This window comes from Scyliorhinus torazame, chromosome 9 (genome assembly GCF_047496885.1).
Source record: "Scyliorhinus torazame isolate Kashiwa2021f chromosome 9, sScyTor2.1, whole genome shotgun sequence".
NCBI classification, from domain to species: domain Eukaryota; kingdom Metazoa; phylum Chordata; class Chondrichthyes; order Carcharhiniformes; family Scyliorhinidae; genus Scyliorhinus; species Scyliorhinus torazame.
Genome location: NC_092715.1, coordinates 265,941,658 through 265,963,692, shown reverse-complemented (window position 1 = coordinate 265,963,692; position 22,035 = coordinate 265,941,658). Strand labels below are relative to the sequence as shown.

Below are 22,035 nucleotides of genomic sequence, written 5' to 3'. Positions count from 1 at the left end.
GGGATTGGGATTACTGCGTCAATATACACACACGGGAATGGGATTACAGCATCAATATTCGCACACGGGAATGGGATTCCTGAATAAATATACACACACGGGAATGGGATTACAGCATCAATACACACACACGGGAATGGGATTACTGCATCGATATACACACACGGGAATGGGATTACAGCATCAATATACGCACACGGGAATGGGATTACAGCATCAATATACACACACGGGAATGGGATTACAGCATCAATATACGCACACGGGAATGGGATTACTGCATCAATATGCACACACGGGGATGGGATTACAGCATCAATATTCACACACGGGAATGGGATTCCTGAATACATATACACACACGGGAATGGGATTACAGCATCACTATAAACACATGGGAATGGGATTCCTGCATCAGTATACACACACGGGAAAGGGATTACAGCATCAAGATACACACACGAATATGGGATTCCTGCATGAATATACACACGCGGGATGGGATTCCTGCATCCATATACACACACGGGAATGCGATTCCTGCTTCATTATACACACACGGGAATGGGATTACTGCATCAATATACACACAGGGGAATGGAATTCCTGAATCAATATACACACATGGGAATGGAATTACAGCATCAATATACACACGGGAATGGGATTACAGCATCAATATACACACACGGGAATGGGATTACAGCATCAATATACACACGGGAATGGGATTCCTGCATCAAAATACACACACGGGAATGGGATTACAGCATCAATATACACACACGGGAATGGGATTCCTGAAACAATATACACACATGGGAATGGAATTACAACATCAACATACACACACGGGAATGGGATTACAGCATCAATTTACACACACAGGAATGGGATTACAGCATCAATATACACACACGGGAATGGGATTACAGTATCAATATACTCACACGGGAATGGGATTACAGCATCAATATACACACACGGGAATGGGATTACAGTATCAATATACTCACACGGGAATGGGATTACAGCATCAACATACACACACGGGATGGGATTACACATGGGATTACTGCATCAATATACACACACGGGAATGGGATTACAGTATGAATATACACACACGGGAATGGGATTACAACATCAATATACACACACGGGAATGGGATTACAACATCAATATACACACACGAGAATGGGATTACAACATCAATATACACACACGGGAATGGGATTACAGCATCAATATACACACAGGGGAATGGGATTACAGTATCAATATACGCACACGGGAATGGGATTCCTGCATCAATATACACACACGGAAATGGGATTACAGCATCAATATACACACACGGGAATGGGATTACAGCATCAATATACACACACGGGGATGGGATTACAGCATCAATATACACACACGGGAATGGGATTACAACATCAATATAAACACACGGGAATGGGATTACAACATCAATATACACACACGGGAATGGGATTACAGCATCAATATACACACACGGGAATGAGATTACAGCATCAATATACACACAGGGGAATGGGATTACAGTATCAATATACACACACGGGAATGGGATTCCTGCATCAATATACACACACGGGAATGGGATTACAGCATCAATATACACACGGGAATGGGATTCCTGCATCAATATACACACACGGGAATGGGATTACAGCATCAATATACACACACGGGAATGGGATTCCTGAAACAATATACACACATGGGAATGGAATTACAACATCAACATACACACACGGGAATGGGATTACAGCATCAATTTACACACACAGGAATGGGATTACAGCATCAATATACACACACGGGAATGGGATTACAGCATCAATATACACACACGGGAATGGGATTACAGTATCAATATACTCACACGGGAATGGGATTACAGCATCAATATACACACACGGGAATGGGATTACAGTATCAATATACTCACACGGGAATTGGATTACAGCATCAACATACACACACGGGAATGGGATTACACATGGGATTACTGCATCAATATACACACACGGGAATGGGATTACAGTATCAATATACACACACGGGAATGGGATTACAACATCAATATACACACACGGGAATGGGATTACAACATCAATATACACACACGGGAATGGGATTACAACATCAATATACACACACGGGAATGGGATTACAGCATCAATATACACACAGGGGAATGGGATTACAGTATCAATATACGCACACGGGAATGGGATTCCTGCATCAATATACACACACGGAAATGGGATTACAGCATCAATATACACACACGGGAATGGGATTACAGCATCAATATACACACACGGGGATGGGATTACAGCATCAATATACACACACGGGAATGGGATTACAACATCAATATAAACACACGGGAATAGGATTACAACATCAATATACACACACGGGAATGGGATTACAGCATCAATATACACACACGGAATGGGATTACTGCATCAATATACACACACGGTAATGGGATTACAGCATCAATATACACACATGGGAATGGGATTACTGCATCAATATACACACACAGGAATGGGATTACAGCATCAATATACACACACGGGAATGGGATTACAGCATCAATATAAACACACAGGAATGGGATTACAGCATCAATATACACACACGGGAATGGGATTACAGCATCAATATACACACACGGGAATGGGATTACAGCATCAATATACACACGGGAATGGGATTCCTGCATCAATATACACACACGGGAATGGGGTTACTGCATCAATATACACACACGGGAATGGGATTACTGCATCAATATACACACACGGGAATGGGGTTACAGCATCAATATACACACACGGGAATGGGATTACAGCATCAATATACACACACGGGAATGGGATTACAGCATCAATATTCGCACACGGGAATGGGATTCCTGAATAAATATACACACACGGGAATGGGATTACAGCATCAATACACACAGACGGGAATGGGATTACTGCATCAATATGCACTCACGGGAATGGGATTACAGCATCAATATACACACACGGGAATGGGATTCCTGAATACATATACACACACGGGAATGGGATTACAGCATCACTATAAACACACGGGAATGGGATTCCTGCATCAATATACACACACGGGAAAGGGATTACAGCATCAAGATACACACACGAATATGGGATTCCTGCATGAATATACACACGCGGGAATGGCATTCTTGCATCCACATACACACACGGGAATGGGATTACAGCACCAATATACACACACGGGAATGGGATTCCTGCATCAATATACACACACGGGAATGGGATTCCTGAATCAGTATACACACATGGGAATCGGATTCCTGCATCAATATACACACACGAGAATGGGAATACAGCATCAATATCAACACACGGGAATGGGATTACAGCATCAATATACACACACGGGAATGGGATTACAGCATCAATATACACACACGGGAAAGGGATTCCTGCAACAATATACACACACGGGAATGGGATTCCTGCATCAATATACACTCACGGGAATGGGATTACGGCATCAATATAAACACACGGGAATGGGATTCCTGCATCAATATACAATCACGGGAATGGGATTACAGCATCAATATAAACACACGGGAATGGGATTCCTGCATCAATATACACACACGGGAATGGGTTTCCTGCATCAATATACACACACGGGAATGGAATTACAGCATCAATACACACATAGGGGAATGGGATTACAGCATCAATATACACACACGGAAAGGGATTACTGCATCAATATACACACACGGGAATGGGATTACAGCATCAATATACACACAGGGGAATGGGATTACAGCATCAATATACAGACACGGGAATGGGATTACAGCATCAATATACACACACGGGAATGGGACTACTGCATCAATATACACACATGGGAATGGGATTGCAGCATCAATATACACACATGGGAATGGGATTACAGCATCAATATATACACACAGAATGGGATTACAGCATCAATATACACACACGGGAATGGGATTACAGCATCAATATACAAGCACGGGAATGGGATTCCTGCATCAATATACACACACGGGAATGGGGTTTCTGCATCAATATACGCACACGGGAATGGGATTACTGCATCAATATACACACACGGGAATGGGATTACAGCATCAATATACACACACGGGAATGGGATTACTGCATCAATATACACGCACGGGAATGGGATTACAGGATCAATATTTGCACACGGGAATGGGATTCCTGAATCAGTATACACACATGGGAATCGGATTCCTGCATCAATATACACACACGAGAATGGGAATACAGCATCAATATCAACACACGGGAATGGGATTACAGCATCAATATACACACACGGGAATGGGATTACAGCATCAATATACACACACGGGAACGGGATTCCTGCAACAATATACACACACGGGAATGGGATTCCTGCATCAATATACACTCACGGGAATGGGATTACGGCATCAATATAAACACACGGGAATGGGATTCCTGCATCAATATACAATCACGGGAATGGGATTACAGCATCAATATAAACACACGGGAATGGGATTCCTGCATCAATATACACACACGGGAATGGGTTGCCTGCATCAATATACACACACGGGAATGGAATTACAGCATCAATACACACATACGGGAATGGGATTACAGCATCAATATACACACACGGAAAGGGATTACTGCATCAATATACACACACGGGAATGGGATTACAGCATCAATATACACACAGGGGAATGGCATTACAGCATCAATATACAGACACGGGAATGGGATTACAGCATCAATATACACACACGGGAATGGGATTACTGCATCAATATACACACATGGGAATGGGATTGCAGCATCAATATAGACACACGGGAATGGGATTACAGCATCAATATATACACACAGAATGGGATTACAGCATCAATATACACACACGGGAATGGGATTACAGCATCAATATACACGCACGGGAATGGGATTCCTGCATCAATATACACACACGGGAATGGGGTTTCTGCATCAATATACGCACACGGGAATGGGATTACTGCATCAATATACACACACGGGAATGGGATTACAGCATCAATATACACACACGGGAATGGGATTACTGCATCAATATACACACACGGGAATGGGATTACAGCATCAATATTTGCACACGGGAATGGGATTCCTGAATAAATATACACACACGGGAATGGGATTACAGCATCAATATACACACACAGTAATGGGACTACTGCATCAATATACACACACGGGAATGGGATTACAGCATCAATATACACACACGGGAATGGGATTCCTGCATCAATATACACACACGGAAATGGGATCACAGCATCAATATACACACACGGGAATGGGATTACTGCATCAATATTCACACACGGGAATGGGATTCCTGAATACATATACACACACGGGAATGGGATTACAGCATCACTATAAACATACGGGAATGGGATTCCTGCATCAATATACACACACGGGAAAGGGATTACAGCATCAAGATACACACACGAATATTGGATTCCTGCATGAATATACACACACGGGAATGGGATTCCTGCATCCATACACACACACGGGAATGGCATTACTGCATCAATATACACACACGGGAATGGGATTACAGCATCATTACACGCACACGGGAATGGGATTACTGCATCAATATACACACACGGAAATTGGATTATAGCATCAATATACGCACACCGGAATGGGATTACTGCATCAACATGCACACACTGGAATGGGATTACAACATCAATATTCACACACGGGAATGGGATTCCTGAATACATATACACACACGGGAATGGGATTACAGCATCAATATACACAAACGGGAAAGGGATTACAGCATCAAGATACACACACGAATATGGGATTCCTGCATGAATATACACACGCGGGAATGCGATTACAGCATCAATATACAGACACGGGATTGGGATTCCTGCATCAATATACACACACGGGAATGGGATTCCTGAATCAATATACACACACGGGAATGGGATTCCTGCATCAATATACACACACGGGAATGGGATTACAGCATCAATATAAACACACGGGAATGGGATTACAGCATCAATATAGACACACGGGAACGGGATTCCTGCATCAATATACACACACGGGAATGGGATTACAGCATCAATATACACACACGGGAATGGGATTACAGCATTAATATATACACACACGGAATGGGATTACTGCATCAAGATTACACACACAGTAATGGGATTACAGCATCAATATACACACAGGGGAATGGGATTACAGCATCAATATACACACATGGGAATGGGATTCGTGCATTAATATACACACACAGGAATGGGATTCCTGCATCAATATATACACACGGGAATGGGATTCCTGCATCAATATAGACACACGGGAATGGGATTCCTGCATCAATATACACACACGGGAATGGGATTACAGCATCAATATACACACACGGGAATGGGATTCCTGCATCAATATACACACATGGGAATGGGATTGCAGCATCAATATACACACACGGGAATGGGATTACAGCATCAATATATACACACAGAATGGGATTACAGCATCAATATACACACACGGGAATGGGATTACAGCATCAATATACACGCACGGGAATGGGATTCCTGCATCAATATACACACACGGGAATGGGGTTTCTGCATCAATATACGCACACGGGAATGGGATTACTGCATCAATATACACACACGGGAATGGGATTACAGCATCAATATACACACACGGGAATGGGATTACTGCATCAATATACACACACGGGAATGGGATTACAGCATCAATATTTGCACACGGGAATGGGATTCCTGAATAAATATACACACACGGGAATGGGATTACAGCATCAATATACACACACAGTAATGGGATTACTGCATCAATATACACACACGGGAATGGGATTACAGCATCAATATACACACACGGGAATGGGATTACTGCATCAATATACACACACGGAAATGGGATTACAGCATCAATATACACACACGGGAATGGGATTACTGCATCAATATTCACACACGGGAATGGGATTCCTGAATACATATACACACACGGGAATGGGATTACAGCATCACTATAAACATACGGGAATGGGATTCCTGCATCAATATACACACACTGGAAAAGGATTACAGCATCAAGATACACACACGAATATGGGATTCCTGCATGAATATACACACACGGGAATGGGATTCCTGCATCCATACACACACACGGGAATGGGATTACTGCATCAATATACACACACGGGAATGGGATTACAGCATCATTACACGCACACGGGAATGGGATTACTGCATCAATATACACACACGGAAATTGGATTATAGCATCAATATACGCACACCGGAATGGGATTACTGCATCAACATGCACACACTGGAATGGGATTACAACATCAATATTCACACACGGGAATGGGATTCCTGAATACATATACACACACGGGAATGGGATTACAGCATCAATATACACAAAAGGGAAAGGGATTACAGCATCAAGATACACACACGAATATGGGATTCCTGCATGAATATACACACGCGGGAATGCGATTACAGCATCAATATACAGACACGGGATTGGGATTCCTGCATCAATATACACACACGGGAATGGGATTCCTGAATCAATATACACACACGGGAATGGGATTCCTGCATCAATATACACACACGGGAATGGGATTACAGCATCAATATAAACACACGGGAATGGGATTACAGCATCAATATAGACACACGGGAACGGGATTCCTGCATCAATATACACACACGGGAATGGGATTACAGCATCAATATACACACACGGGAATGGGATTACAGCATCAATATACACACACGGAATGGGATTACTGCATCAAGATTACACACACAGTAATGGGATTACAGCATCAATATACACACAGGGGAATGGGATTACAGCATCAATATACACACATGGGAATGGGATTTGTGCATCAATATACACACACAGGAATGGGATTCCTGCATCAATATATACACACGGGAATGGGATTCCTGCATCAATATAGACACACGGGAATGGGATTCCTGCATCAATATACACACACGGGAATGGGATTACAGCATCAATATACACACACGGGAATGGGATTCCTGCATCAATATACACACACGGGAATGGGTTTCCTGCATCAATATACACACACGGGAATGGGATTACAGCATCAATATACACACACGGGAATGGGATTCCTGCATCAATATACACACACGGGAATGGGATTCCTGCTTCAATATACACACACGGGAATGCGATTCCTGCTTCAATATACACAAACGGGAATGGGATTACTGCATCAATATACACTCACGGGATTGCGATTCCTGCTTCAATATACACAAACGGGAATGGGATTACAGCATCAATATACACACACGGGAATGGGATTACTGCATCAATATACACACGGGAATGGGGTTACTGCATCAATATACGCACACGGGAATGGGATTACTGCATCAATATACACACATGGGAATGGGATTACAGCATCAATATACACACACGGAAAGGGATTACTGCATCAATATACGCACACGGAAATGGGATTACTGCATCAATATACACACATGGGAATGGGATTACAGCATCAATATACACACACGGGAATGGGATTACTGCATCAATATACACACACGGGAATGGGATTACAGCATCAATATACACAAACGGGAATGGGATTACAGCATCAATATACACACACGGGAATGGGATTACTGCATCAATATACACACGGGAATGGGGTTACTGCATCAATATACGCACACGGGAATGGGATTACTGCATCAATATACACACATGGGAATGGGATTACAGCATCAATATGCACACACGGAAAGGGATTACTGCATCAATATACGCACACGGAAATGGGATTACTGCATCAATATACACACATGGGAATGGGATTACAGCATCAATATACACACACGGGAATGGGATTACTGCATCAATATACACACATGGGAATGGGATTCCTGAATAAATATACACACACGGGAATGGGATTACAGCATCAATACACACACGCGGGAATGGGATTACAGCATCAATATACACACACGGGAATGGGATTCCTGAATCAATATACACACATGGGAATCGGATTCCTGCATCAATATACACACACGAGAATGGGAATACAGCATCAATATCCACACACGGGAATGGGATTACAGCATCAATATACACACACGGGAATGGGATTACAGCATCAATATACACACACGGGAACGGGATTCCTGCAACAGTATACACACACGGGAATGGGATTCCTGCATCAATATACACTCACGGGAATGGGATTACAGCATCAATATAAACACACGGGAATGGGATTCCTGCATCAATATAAACACACGGGAATGGGATTCCTGCATCAATATACACACACGGGAATGGGTTTCCTGCATCAATATACACACACGGGAATGGGATTACAGCATCAATACACACACACGGGAATGGGATTACAGCATCAATATACACACACGGAAAGGGATTACTGCATCTATATACACACACGGGAATGGGATTACAGCATCAATATACAGACACGGGAACGGGATTACAGCATCAATATACACACACGGGAATGGGATTACTGCATCAATATACACACATGGGAATGGGATTACAGCATCAATATACACACACGGGAATGGGATTACAGCATCAATAAATACACACAGAATGGGATTACAGCATCAATATACACACACGGGAATGGGATTACAGCATCAATATACACACAGGGCAATGGGATTACAGCATCAATATACACACACGGGAATGGGATTCCTGCGTCAATATACACACACAGTAATGGGATTACAGCATCAATATACACACACGGGAATGGGATTACAGCATCAATATACACACACGGGAATGGGATTACAGCATCAATATGCACACACAGGAATGGGATTACAGCATCAATATACACACACGGGAATGGGATTACTGCATCAATATGCACACACGGGAATGGGATTACAGCATCAATATACACACACGGGAATGGGATTACTGCATCAATATACACACACGGGAATGGGAATACAGCATCAATATACACACACAGGAATGGGATTTCAGCATCAATATACACACACGGGAATGGGATTACAGCATCAATATACACACACGTGAATGGGATTACAGCATCAATATACACACACGGGAATGGGATTCCTGCATCAAAATACACACACGGGAATGGGTTTCCTGCATCAATATACACACACGGTAATGGGATTACAGCATCAATATACACACACGGGAATGGAATTCCTGCATCAATATACACACACGGGAATGGGATTCCTGCTTCAATATACACACACGGGAATGCGATTCCTGCTTCAATATACACACACGGGAATGGGATTACTGCATCAATATACACTCACGGGAATGGGATTCCTGAATCAATATACACACACGGGAATGGGATTACAGCATCAATATACACACACGGGAATGGGATTCCTGCATCAATATACGCATACGGGAATGGGGTTACTGCATCAATATACGCACACGGGAATGGGATTACTGCATCAATATACACACACGGGAATGGGATTACAGCATCAATATACACACACGGGAATGGGATTACTGCATCAATATACACACATGGGAATGGGATTCCTGAATAAATATACACACACAGGAATGGGATTACAGCATCAATACACACACACGGGAATGGGATTACTGCATCAATATTCACACACGGGAATGGGATTCCTGAATACATATACACACACGGGAATGGGATTACAGCATCACTATAATCACACGGGAATGGGATTCCTGCATCAATATACACACACGGGAAAGGGATTACAGCATCAAGATACACACACGAATATGGGATTCCTGCATGAATATACACACGCGGGAATGGCATTCCTGCATCCATATCCACACGCGGGAATGGGATTACAGCATCAATATACACACACGGGAATGGGATTACAGCATCAATGTACACACACGGGAACGGGATTCCTGCAACAGTATACACACACGGGAATGGGATTCCTGCATCAATATACACTCACGGGACTGGGATTACAGCATCAATATAAACACACGGGAATGGGATTCCTGCATCAATATAAACACACGGGAATGGGATTCCTGCATCAATATACACACACGGGAATGGGTTTCCTGCATCAATATACACACACGGGAATGGGATTACAGCATCAATACACACACACGGGAATGGGATTGCAGCATCAATATACACACACGGGAATGGGATTACAGCATCAATATATACACACAGAATGGGATTACAGCATCAATATACACACACGGGAATGGGATTACAGCATCAATATACACGCACGGGAATGGGATTACAGCATCAATATATACACACAGAATGGGATTACAGCATCAATATACACACACGGGAATGGGATTACAGCATCAATATCCACGCACGGGAATGGGATTCCTGCATCAATATACACACACGGGAATGGGGTTTCTGCATCAATATACGCACACGGGAATGGGATTACTGCATCAATATACACACACGGGATTGGGATTACTGCGTCAATATACACACACGGGAATGGGATTACAGCATCAATATTCGCACACGGGAATGGGATTCCTGAATAAATATACACACACGGGAATGGGATTACAGCATCAATACACACACACGGGAATGGGATTACTGCATCGATATACACACACGGGAATGGGATTACAGCATCAATATACGCACACGGGAATGGGATTACAGCATCAATATACACACACGGGAATGGGATTACAGCATCAATATACGCACACGGGAATGGGATTACTGCATCAATATGCACACACGGGGATGGGATTACAGCATCAATATTCACACACGGGAATGGGATTCCTGAATACATATACACACACGGGAATGGGATTACAGCATCACTATAAACACATGGGAATGGGATTCCTGCATCAGTATACACACACGGGAAAGGGATTACAGCATCAAGATACACACACGAATATGGGATTCCTGCATGAATATACACACGCGGGAATGGGATTCCTGCATCCATATACACACACGGGAATGCGATTCCTGCTTCATTATACACACACGGGAATGGGATTACTGCATCAATATACACACAGGGGAATGGAATTCCTGAATCAATATACACACATGGGAATGGAATTACAGCATCAATATACACACGGGAATGGGATTACAGCATCAATATACACACACGGGAATGGGATTACAGCATCAATATACACACGGGAATGGGATTCCTGCATCAATATACACACACGGGAATGGGATTACAGCATCAATATACACACACGGGAATGGGATTCCTGAAACAATATACACACATGGGAATGGAATTACAACATCAACATACACACACGGGAATGGGATTACAGCATCAATTTACACACACAGGAATGGGATTACAGCATCAATATACACACACGGGAATGGGATTACAGTATCAATATACTCACACGGGAATGGGATTACAGCATCAATATACACACACGGGAATGGGATTACAGTATCAATATACTCACACGGGAATGGGATTACAGCATCAACATACACACACGGGATGGGATTACACATGGGATTACTGCATCAATATACACACACGGGAATGGGATTACAGTATGAATATACACACACGGGAATGGGATTACAACATCAATATACACACACGAGAATGGGATTACAACATCAATATACACACACGGGAATGGGATTACAGCATCAATATACACACAGGGGAATGGGATTACAGTATCAATATACGCACACGGGAATGGGATTCCTGCATCAATATACACACACGGAAATGGGATTACAGCATCAATATACACACACGGGAATGGGATTACAGCATCAATATACACACACGGGGATGGGATTACAGCATCAATATACACACACGGGAATGGGATTACAACATCAATATAAACACACGGGAATGGGATTACAACATCAATATACACACACGGGAATGGGATTACAGCATCAATATACACACACGGGAATGAGATTACAGCATCAATATACACACAGGGGAATGGGATTACAGTATCAATATACACACACGGGAATGGGATTCCTGCATCAATATACACACACTGGAATGGGATTACAGCATCAATATACACACGGGAATGGGATTCCTGCATCAATATACACACACGGGAATGGGATTACAGCATCAATATACACACACGGGAATGGGATTCCTGAAACAATATACACACATGGGAATGGAATTACAACATCAACATACACACACGGGAATGGGATTACAGCATCAATTTACACACACAGGAATGGGATTACAGCATCAATATACACACACGGGAATGGGATTACAGCATCAATATACACACACGGGAATGGGATTACAGTATCAATATACTCACACGGGAATGGGATTACAGCATCAATATACACACACGGGAATGGGATTACAGTATCAATATACTCACACGGGAATTGGATTACAGCATCAACATACACACACGGGAATGGGATTACACATGGGATTACTGCATCAATATACACACACGGGAATGGGATTACAGTATCAATATACACACACGGGAATGGGATTACAACATCAATATACACACACGGGAATGGGATTACAACATCAATATACACACACGGGAATGGGATTACAACATCAATATACACACACGGGAATGGGATTACAGCATCAATATACACACAGGGGAATGGGATTACAGTATCAATATACGCACACGGGAATGGGATTCCTGCATCAATATACACACACGGAAATGGGATTACAGCATCAATATACACACACGGGAATGGGATTACAGCATCAATATACACACACGGGGATGGGATTACAGCATCAATATACACACACGGGAATGGGATTACAACATCAATATAAACACACGGGAATAGGATTACAACATCAATATACACACACGGGAATGGGATTACAGCATCAATATACACACACGGGAATGAGATTACAGCATCAATATACACACAGGGGAATGGGATTACAGTATCAATATACACACACGGGAATGGGATTCCTGCATCAATATACACACACGGGAATGGGATTACAGCATCAATATACACACACGGAATTGATTCTAAATGGTGTGAGTTGGTGTTTTAATGTTCCAGATGTGCAGCCTTCCACCTCTCTCTCTCTCAACCCTTCTCCTTCTCTGATCACTGACTAATGGGTATGATTATTCACCTAGGAAACACTATGTCACTAGTCATTGGTGGTTTGGGTCCTTGCGTGCCTGGTGAGCACGATTCTAGAGCAGCATCTTTTTTAAAAAACATGTATTTAGTGAAAATTTTCATTTATGGCACAATTGATTAGTAGCAGTGAAACAAGTTGGAAAGCTGAGGGTATGCTTAGACACAAAGAATGTAAGTCAGACCCGGAAGAGATCTCACTACCCCCATGCCAACCATCAAAGGAATATTGCCACAATTTGCCACAGCATAGGTATGTACTACCCGAGATGTGAAGGATGGTTACTGTCAAGTGAAGCTGAACGAAAGCAGCGGTTGTCTAGTGATCTTCAGGATGTCATTCGGGAGATCCAGATGTTTGTGCACTTTGATGTGGAGATGCTGGCGCTGGACTGGGGTGAGCACAGTACGAAGTCCTACAACACCAGGTTAAAGTCCAACAGGTTTGTTTTGATGTCACTAGCTTTCGGAGCGCTGCTCCTTCCTCAGGTGAATGAAGAGGTATGTTCCAGAAACACATATATAGACAAATTCAAAGATGCCAGACAATGCTTGGAATGCGAGCATTAGCAGGTGATTAAATCTTTACAGATCCAGAGATGGGGTGACCCCAGGTTAAAGAGGTGTGAATTGCATCAAGCCAGGACAGTTGGTAGGATTTCGCAGGCCAGATGGTGGGGGATGAATGTAATGCGACATGAATCCCAGGTCCCGGTTGAGGCCGCACTCATGTGTGCGGAACTTGGCTATAAGTTTCTGCTCGGCGATTCTGCGTTGTCGCGGAATCGCCGAGCAGAAACTTATAGTCAAGTTCCGCACACATGAGTGCGGCCTCAACCGGGACCTGGGATTCATGTCCCATTACATTCATCCCCCACCATCTGGCCTGCGAAATCCTACCAACTGTCCTGGCTGGAGACAATTCACACCTCTTTAACCTGGGGTCACCCCATCTCTGGATCTGTAAAGATTTAATCACCTGCTAATGGTCGCATTCCTAGCATTGTTTGGCATCTTTGAATTTGTCTTTTTATGTGTTTCTGGAACAGACCTCTTCATTCACCTGAGGAAGGAGCAGCGCTCCGAAAGCTAGTGACATCGAAACAAACCTGTTGGACTTTAACCTGGTGTTGTAAGACTCCGTACTTTGTGCACTTTGTTTAGCGTTTGCACAACTCCAGGAGATTCTCAACTCCGACATTATGAGACAGACAAGAATCTTCCTGGAGTGGAAGCCATGGTGGACGATCCACTTGTTTACGGATGTGGAGACACGATGTAAGATGCCATAGCTGACCATGATCAGAATTTAATACGACTGCTGGAGACAGCTCGCCAGATGAATATGAACCAGGACAAGAAAAAATTGCGAGTGAGGATGGCTGAAGTCAAGTGTTTGGGAGAGACACAGTAACCACGGAGTCCAACTACACGCACCTTCAAGGCATTTTTCACAAACCGCCACCATCCACTCCAAAGCAACCGCAGGGGATGTTACTTTTTTTACAATGAGATCAACTGGACACGACATAAAAGGAAGGGAAAGAGATGGGCATTGCAGACATGGTGTCGAGAGCAGCGTTCTATCTGGAAAACATTGGGGGGTTTAGGACAGAATGCAGCATCTTCCAGGTTCAATATGAAGCAGCCGCTCAACCTGATCTCAAAGTCATCAACCTCGCAGAGGCAATGGACAGGGTAGAGAATGGCTAGTAAGTTCCAGCCATTGAATCTGACAGACAAGCGCCTTGCTCGAATCAAGCAAACTACCCAACAAGATGCAACTCTCCAGGAGATATGGGAAATAGTGATGTTAGGATGGCCTGGGATCATCAAGGTCACAGCTGTGGTCACAAGAGGTCATTGAGCATACCAAGATGAATTGATAGTTTAAGGCAGGCATTTTCAAAGTCGGGGTCGCGACCCGCGGGTGGGTCACGGGCGGGTGTCGGGAGGGTCGCGGTGCCGTCCGTCGCGGCGCTCCCGATTGCACAAATTCGCGGGCAATAGGCCGGCTGCACTGTGCATGCATGTCCGCTCATCGGTGCTCATGTGCAAACTGCATGCGCAGTGCGGGCGCATTTTTTTAATATGGTCGCGGCCTTTTTGAAGGCCGCTTGCAGCCGGCATTGTCGCAAGCCGGCTGCTGCTGCTGTTGCCCGCGAATTTGCCCAATCGGAGATGCAGAAGATTTTTTTTTTAAATTCTATGTAATGTTCCTGCCTGAAGGGAGGTTGAGAGCAGGTCACGCCCCACAAATGTCAACATCACGTGCTTTGGGCGCGATTGCGACTCCTCCATTTTGTCAGCAGCGAACCAGGTAAGATAAAACGGTGGGTCGCGAAGGTCGGCCGGCGTGGGTCGCGAAGGTCGGCCGGCGTGGGTCCCGAAGTTCGGCCGGCGTGGGTCGCGAAGGTCGGCCGGCGTGGGTCGCGAAGGTCGGCTGGCGTGGGTCGCGAAGGTCGGCTGGCGTGGGTCGCGAAGGTCGGCCGGTTGGTAAAAATGGGTCCCGGGAAAAAAAGTTTGAAAAACACTGGCCTAGGGTGGCACTATGATGGCATTTGGGAGATGGTGGCATAGTGACATAGTCACTGGACTGGTAAACTAGAGACCCAGGGTAACGGGGACCTGGGTTTGAACTCTGCCACCGCAGGTGGTGAAATTTGAATTCAATAACAAAAATATGTGGAATTAAAAGTCTAATGATGACCATGAAACCATTGTCGATTGTCGCAAAAACCCATCTGGTTCACTAGTGTCCTTTTGGGAAGGAAATCTGCCACCCTTACCCAGCCTGGCCTACATGTGACTCCAGACCCACAGCAACGCAGTTGACTCTGAACTGCTCCCTCAAGGGCAATTAGGGATGGTCAGTAAATGCTGGCACGGTCTGCGTCGCCCACGTCCCATGAACAAATTTTGAAAAATGTACACAGGAAATAGAGAGATGAGAGGAGAGGAGAGATGCTGAAGCAAATCATCAAGAATTGAACCGAGTCTGAGAAAGGCAAGAGAAGTGCTCTATTGGTCAAACATGAGCAATAAAATTAAAGGCCACATTTGCCAATGTGGAGTTTGTGATGAGTACCAAAGCCAACAAGCTGGAGAGCAGTTGATGAGGCCAAACATCTCAGACAGATCATGATTGAAGTTGGGAATAGCCCATTTCACTTTGGCTGGATCTGATTATCTTGTCATGGTACACTAATAGTCTGACTACTTGGAGTTAGACCAGCTATCCTAAACGACAATGAGAGAAATAGCAGGATGCTTGAAAGCATACTTCAGTCGGTACAGCATTCCAGACATCGTGATGTGTAGCAATGGCCCTCAGTTTACGAGTGAAGAATTCAGCTGATTCACAAACAATTGGGAAATTCAGCACTACACACCATCTCCGCACTACCCCAGTCAAATTAAAAGCCTGAGGTGGCAGTAAGAAAATCGACAAAGGACTCTCCAAGAAACCAAACAAGTCTACCACTGACATACACAAGGCAATCCTTGAGTGGCAAAATACACCATCAGAAGGCATGGAAAGTAGTCCTGTCCAGAGACTAGTATCACACGGAATGCAAACTCCTCTTCCAATAGTAAAAACACTACTGAAACCAAAAGTAGCAACAGGCATGATTCAAAATATTGTTACAATCTCAGTTGATGTCACTATTGGACGGGAAGGTAACTTTTACTTTTTTTAGAAAATGTAGATCGACAAGAGCCACAGGACTGCCAATTAGCTTTTAACAACAGAAAAACAAATTTAACCAAAAGGAAAGTTTGTCTACAAAGAACAAAGAACAAAGAAATGTACAGCACAGGAACAGGCCCTTCGGCCCTCCAAGCCCATGCCGACCATACTGCCCGACTAAACTACAATCTTCTACACTTCCTGGGTCCGTAACCTTCTATTCCCATCCTATTCATATATTTGTCAAGATGCCCCTTAAATGTCCCTATCGTCCCTGCTTCCACTACCTCCTCCAGTAGTGAGTTCCAGGCACCCACTACCCTCTGCGTAAAAAACTTGCCTCGTACATCTACTCTAAACCTTGCCCCTCTCACCTTAAACCTACTCCTTCACTCCCACTTATGTTCACAGATGTACGCAGATTTTCAGGATAATACAGGTTACAAAATATATCTTATGCTATGATGCTCACAACAAATACACAGTCCCTGTAAACCATCTGGCTAACTGTGGTCAGACACACCCCACTCTGAAACCAAGTGGCAGATGCCACCAAATCGAACGTCTGTCGATTTCTCCTCAAATCTCCCCAGATATTTATCACAGAAATGTTTTCAAACTTCACTCTTGAAAAGTATCTTCTTCCAAATAATACTTACTCTCAGCTGTTTTCAACAAAGATCTATTTTCAGGATTTCCAACTCTCCTGTCAGTACTGCTCTGCCTTGAATTATCACATATATTCAAGCATGCACACAACTCTCAGGTACCAAGCCTTGCCAATTGGACACTTCCACCTCACAGGCTTTAATAAAATGTTAACAAACTTTGGATATACCTCTGATGCCTAGTTCCTCACTTTAATCGTTTTCTTGCAGCTCTCTCTTTAACTCCAAGCATTTTCTCTGCACTTTACTTGAATTCCAATGAACAGTACATTGTTCAAATTCCAGTTCTTATTTTCTCTTTGACTTCTGTTTTCCGGGAACTTCTCTTTTCAATCCCTAGTTTCTAGAACGATAGTTCCTGGGACTTGCTCTCTTCCCATTACTCCATTGTCCTGCTGCTGTCTCTGGCGGACCTGTGAGAGCTGTTTCCTCTCTGGCTGCAAAGCTCTAACTGCCTTGGGTCCGGTAAAAAACTAAACTCAAAAGGTTGTTCTAGCATAAAAGATGGTCCCTGGTTGCTAAGCAACAGCTCAGGTTTTCTTCACACGTGTTCGCTTTTCACGTTGTAAACTCGATTTTTAAAAATACGTTTAGAGTATCCAATTTCTTTTTTCCAATTAAGGGGCAATTTAACGTGGCCAATCCACCTACCCTGCACATCTTTGGGTTGTGGGGGCGAAACCCACGCAAACATGGGGAGAATGTGCAAACTCCACACGGACAGTGACCCAGAGCCGGGATCGAATCTGTGCCCTCAGCGCCGTGAGGCAGCAATGCTAACCACTGCGTCACCGTACTGCCCGTAAACTCTCTTGCGCACAGTGATGGCACAGATTGTAATTACATCAAAATCCCCATACATGCAAGCGCCTTTGTTTAACATGAATCTACCCTTTCTTACACTGACACACTAAATTAAGCTCATTTAAATCTACACCTTATTTCAAATACCCAAATCACAAACATAGTTTACTTTAAACCATCTTTTTTTCCTGACAATATGGCAGCTCGCCAAATTTTCATTTTGACCAGACTGTCAAATCACTCCAAGAGCTGAGCATTGTAAAGCCAGTCAGGGTAGCAAACCTTCAATGCTTTCAGCAGGAGTCAGCCCGTATATAAACTTGGTACAGGCAGAGAGAAATTGTCACCCGCTGTGGAAGTGAATGACTAAACGTATCGGTGCAACCGTAGGCACATCCCAAAAACTAGCCAAGCTGTTCCTTCACAGCGATCAGCCAGTGGGAGAGTAGGAATACCATCAACTCTGCTGATTACAGGACTGCCATCAATCCCAGGGGTCCACGAGTACCAAACAACGCAATGGAACAACAACAGACACTGAGGTAACAAGGGCCAAGTGAATGACACTCTCTGGACAAGGAACATCATCCAGACAAACGGCCACTATCAACATGCAAACATTGAGAAATGAGAATGGTTAAAGACTATGGGCTGGATTCTTCCGCCTCACCCGCCGCAATAATACAATGGGCAAGCCATGGACAATGAAGTAGTCCATTGACCTCGGGGGGGATTCTCTGGGCCGGAGAATCCCGCCCTATGTGTGCAATGCATGTGCAAAGGCCGACTAGTAGACAAACAGTTGTTCATGCATGAGAACAGTGGGTGTACAGTGGGTAATGCACCATCACATTGGACAGTGCGTGCAAATGTGTTCACTAGGCAAAAGGGGATGTGTGTATTTTTAGTTCAATATGTGAGGGATGTGTTCGGGTTTTGAAATGGAACCAGTCTGATTGACACATCTGGCTTTCTGTACTTGTGTGACTATGCCATGAGGCTGTCTCTGGAGGCTGACATCTGCAGAGCAATTCAATAAAACAGAGTAGGCTGAAAAAAGATTGCTGTCCCTCTACATGAAACATCATCTTGAATTATTATCTCATGCTCATGTTTCAAGATGCAGCACTGAAGGTATACACTGTAAAAAAAAAAGCAATGAACTATGCATCTCTCACCTTGTCCTGAATGTCAGCATTCAGACGCCGCAAGGTTTCTTGGAAGGTTTTGTTGTTGGGCTCCACTGTTGCACATCTCTCAACATCTTTAAAAGCTTGATCCAGCTTCCCCAGTTTCTCCAGTGCCTGACTACGCCTGTAGAGAGCTTTGATGTCCGATGCATCTATATCAATAGCTAACAAAAGGAGCAATGCATTTTTATTTTTACATAAATGTCTTTGTTCGTCACCTATCTTTGCAGCACAAGAACAAATTGTATTTATATAGTGCCTTTAACATAGTGAAACATTCCATCCCATTTCACAGTAGGGGTGGCACGGTGGTTAGCACTGCTGCCTCACAGCTCCAGGGTCCCAGGTTTGATTCCGACCTCGGGTGACTGTCTGTGTGGAGTTTGCACATTCTCACAGTGTCTGCGTGGGTTTCGTCCGGGTGCTCCGGTTTCCTCCCACAGTCCAAAGATGTACGGGTTAGTTGGATTGGCCGGGCTAAATTGTCCCTAGGTGGGGTTACGGGGATAGGGTGGAGGAATGGGGTGCTCTTTCAGAGGGTCGGTGCAGACTTGATGGGCCGAATGGCCTCCTTCTGCTCCGTAGGAACTCTATGATTCTATGAGTTTGACACTGTGCCACATAAGGAGATACAAAGCCAGGTGACCAAAACCTTGGTCAAAGAGATAGGCTTTGAGGGGCTTCTTAAAGATAAAAATAACGGTACAGAGCCAGAGAGGGTTAGGGGGAGAATTCTTGGCGTGGGGCCCATCTGAGGGTTGCAGCCGCCAATAGTGAAGTGATGGAAATCAGGAATGCACAAAAGGTCAACATTGGCGGAGGACAGAGATCTCGCAGGAGTACGGGGCTGGAGGAGTTTACAGAGATGGGTTGGGGAACGAGTCAAGGAGAGATATCAAACAAGGATGAGGATTTCCTGATCAAGGCTTTGGTGGATTGAAAAACAGAAAGTCAACTTTACCTCTTGAGGCATCTGACGCAGCTGGTGTGTAATCTTCCTTTAGGGGAGAAGAAAGAATGAGGTTTTATTACGACCAGATTTTTACTATATTACTGAGCCATTCAATTCACTGTAATACAAAAACAGGCCGGATAAATGGTGAACAGTGAATGACCCTCGTTTCAGTAGAAACAGGGGGCGAGATCCTCCGTTCGCCCAGCCTCGGGTTTCTCGGCGGCACGCCGTTCGCTGGCGGCGGGGTTCTATCGTCCCGT

General features: G+C 43.9%; 1 protein-coding gene across 4 annotated transcripts in view; it reads right to left on the bottom strand.

Moving 5' to 3' along the window:
* Positions 1-22,035, bottom strand: part of unc45b (unc-45 myosin chaperone B) — a 152,415-nt gene that overhangs the window by 97,474 nt on the left and 32,906 nt on the right. For all 4 annotated transcript variants that reach the window (XM_072517424.1, XM_072517421.1, XM_072517423.1 and 1 more), the window contains exons 3-4: positions 21,782-21,818; positions 20,809-20,984 (exon numbers count right to left, since the gene is read on the bottom strand). In XM_072517424.1, coding sequence (XP_072373525.1) covers positions 20,809-20,984; positions 21,782-21,818 — 213 coding nt within the window. The remainder of the gene's footprint in view (positions 1-20,808; positions 20,985-21,781; positions 21,819-22,035) is intronic.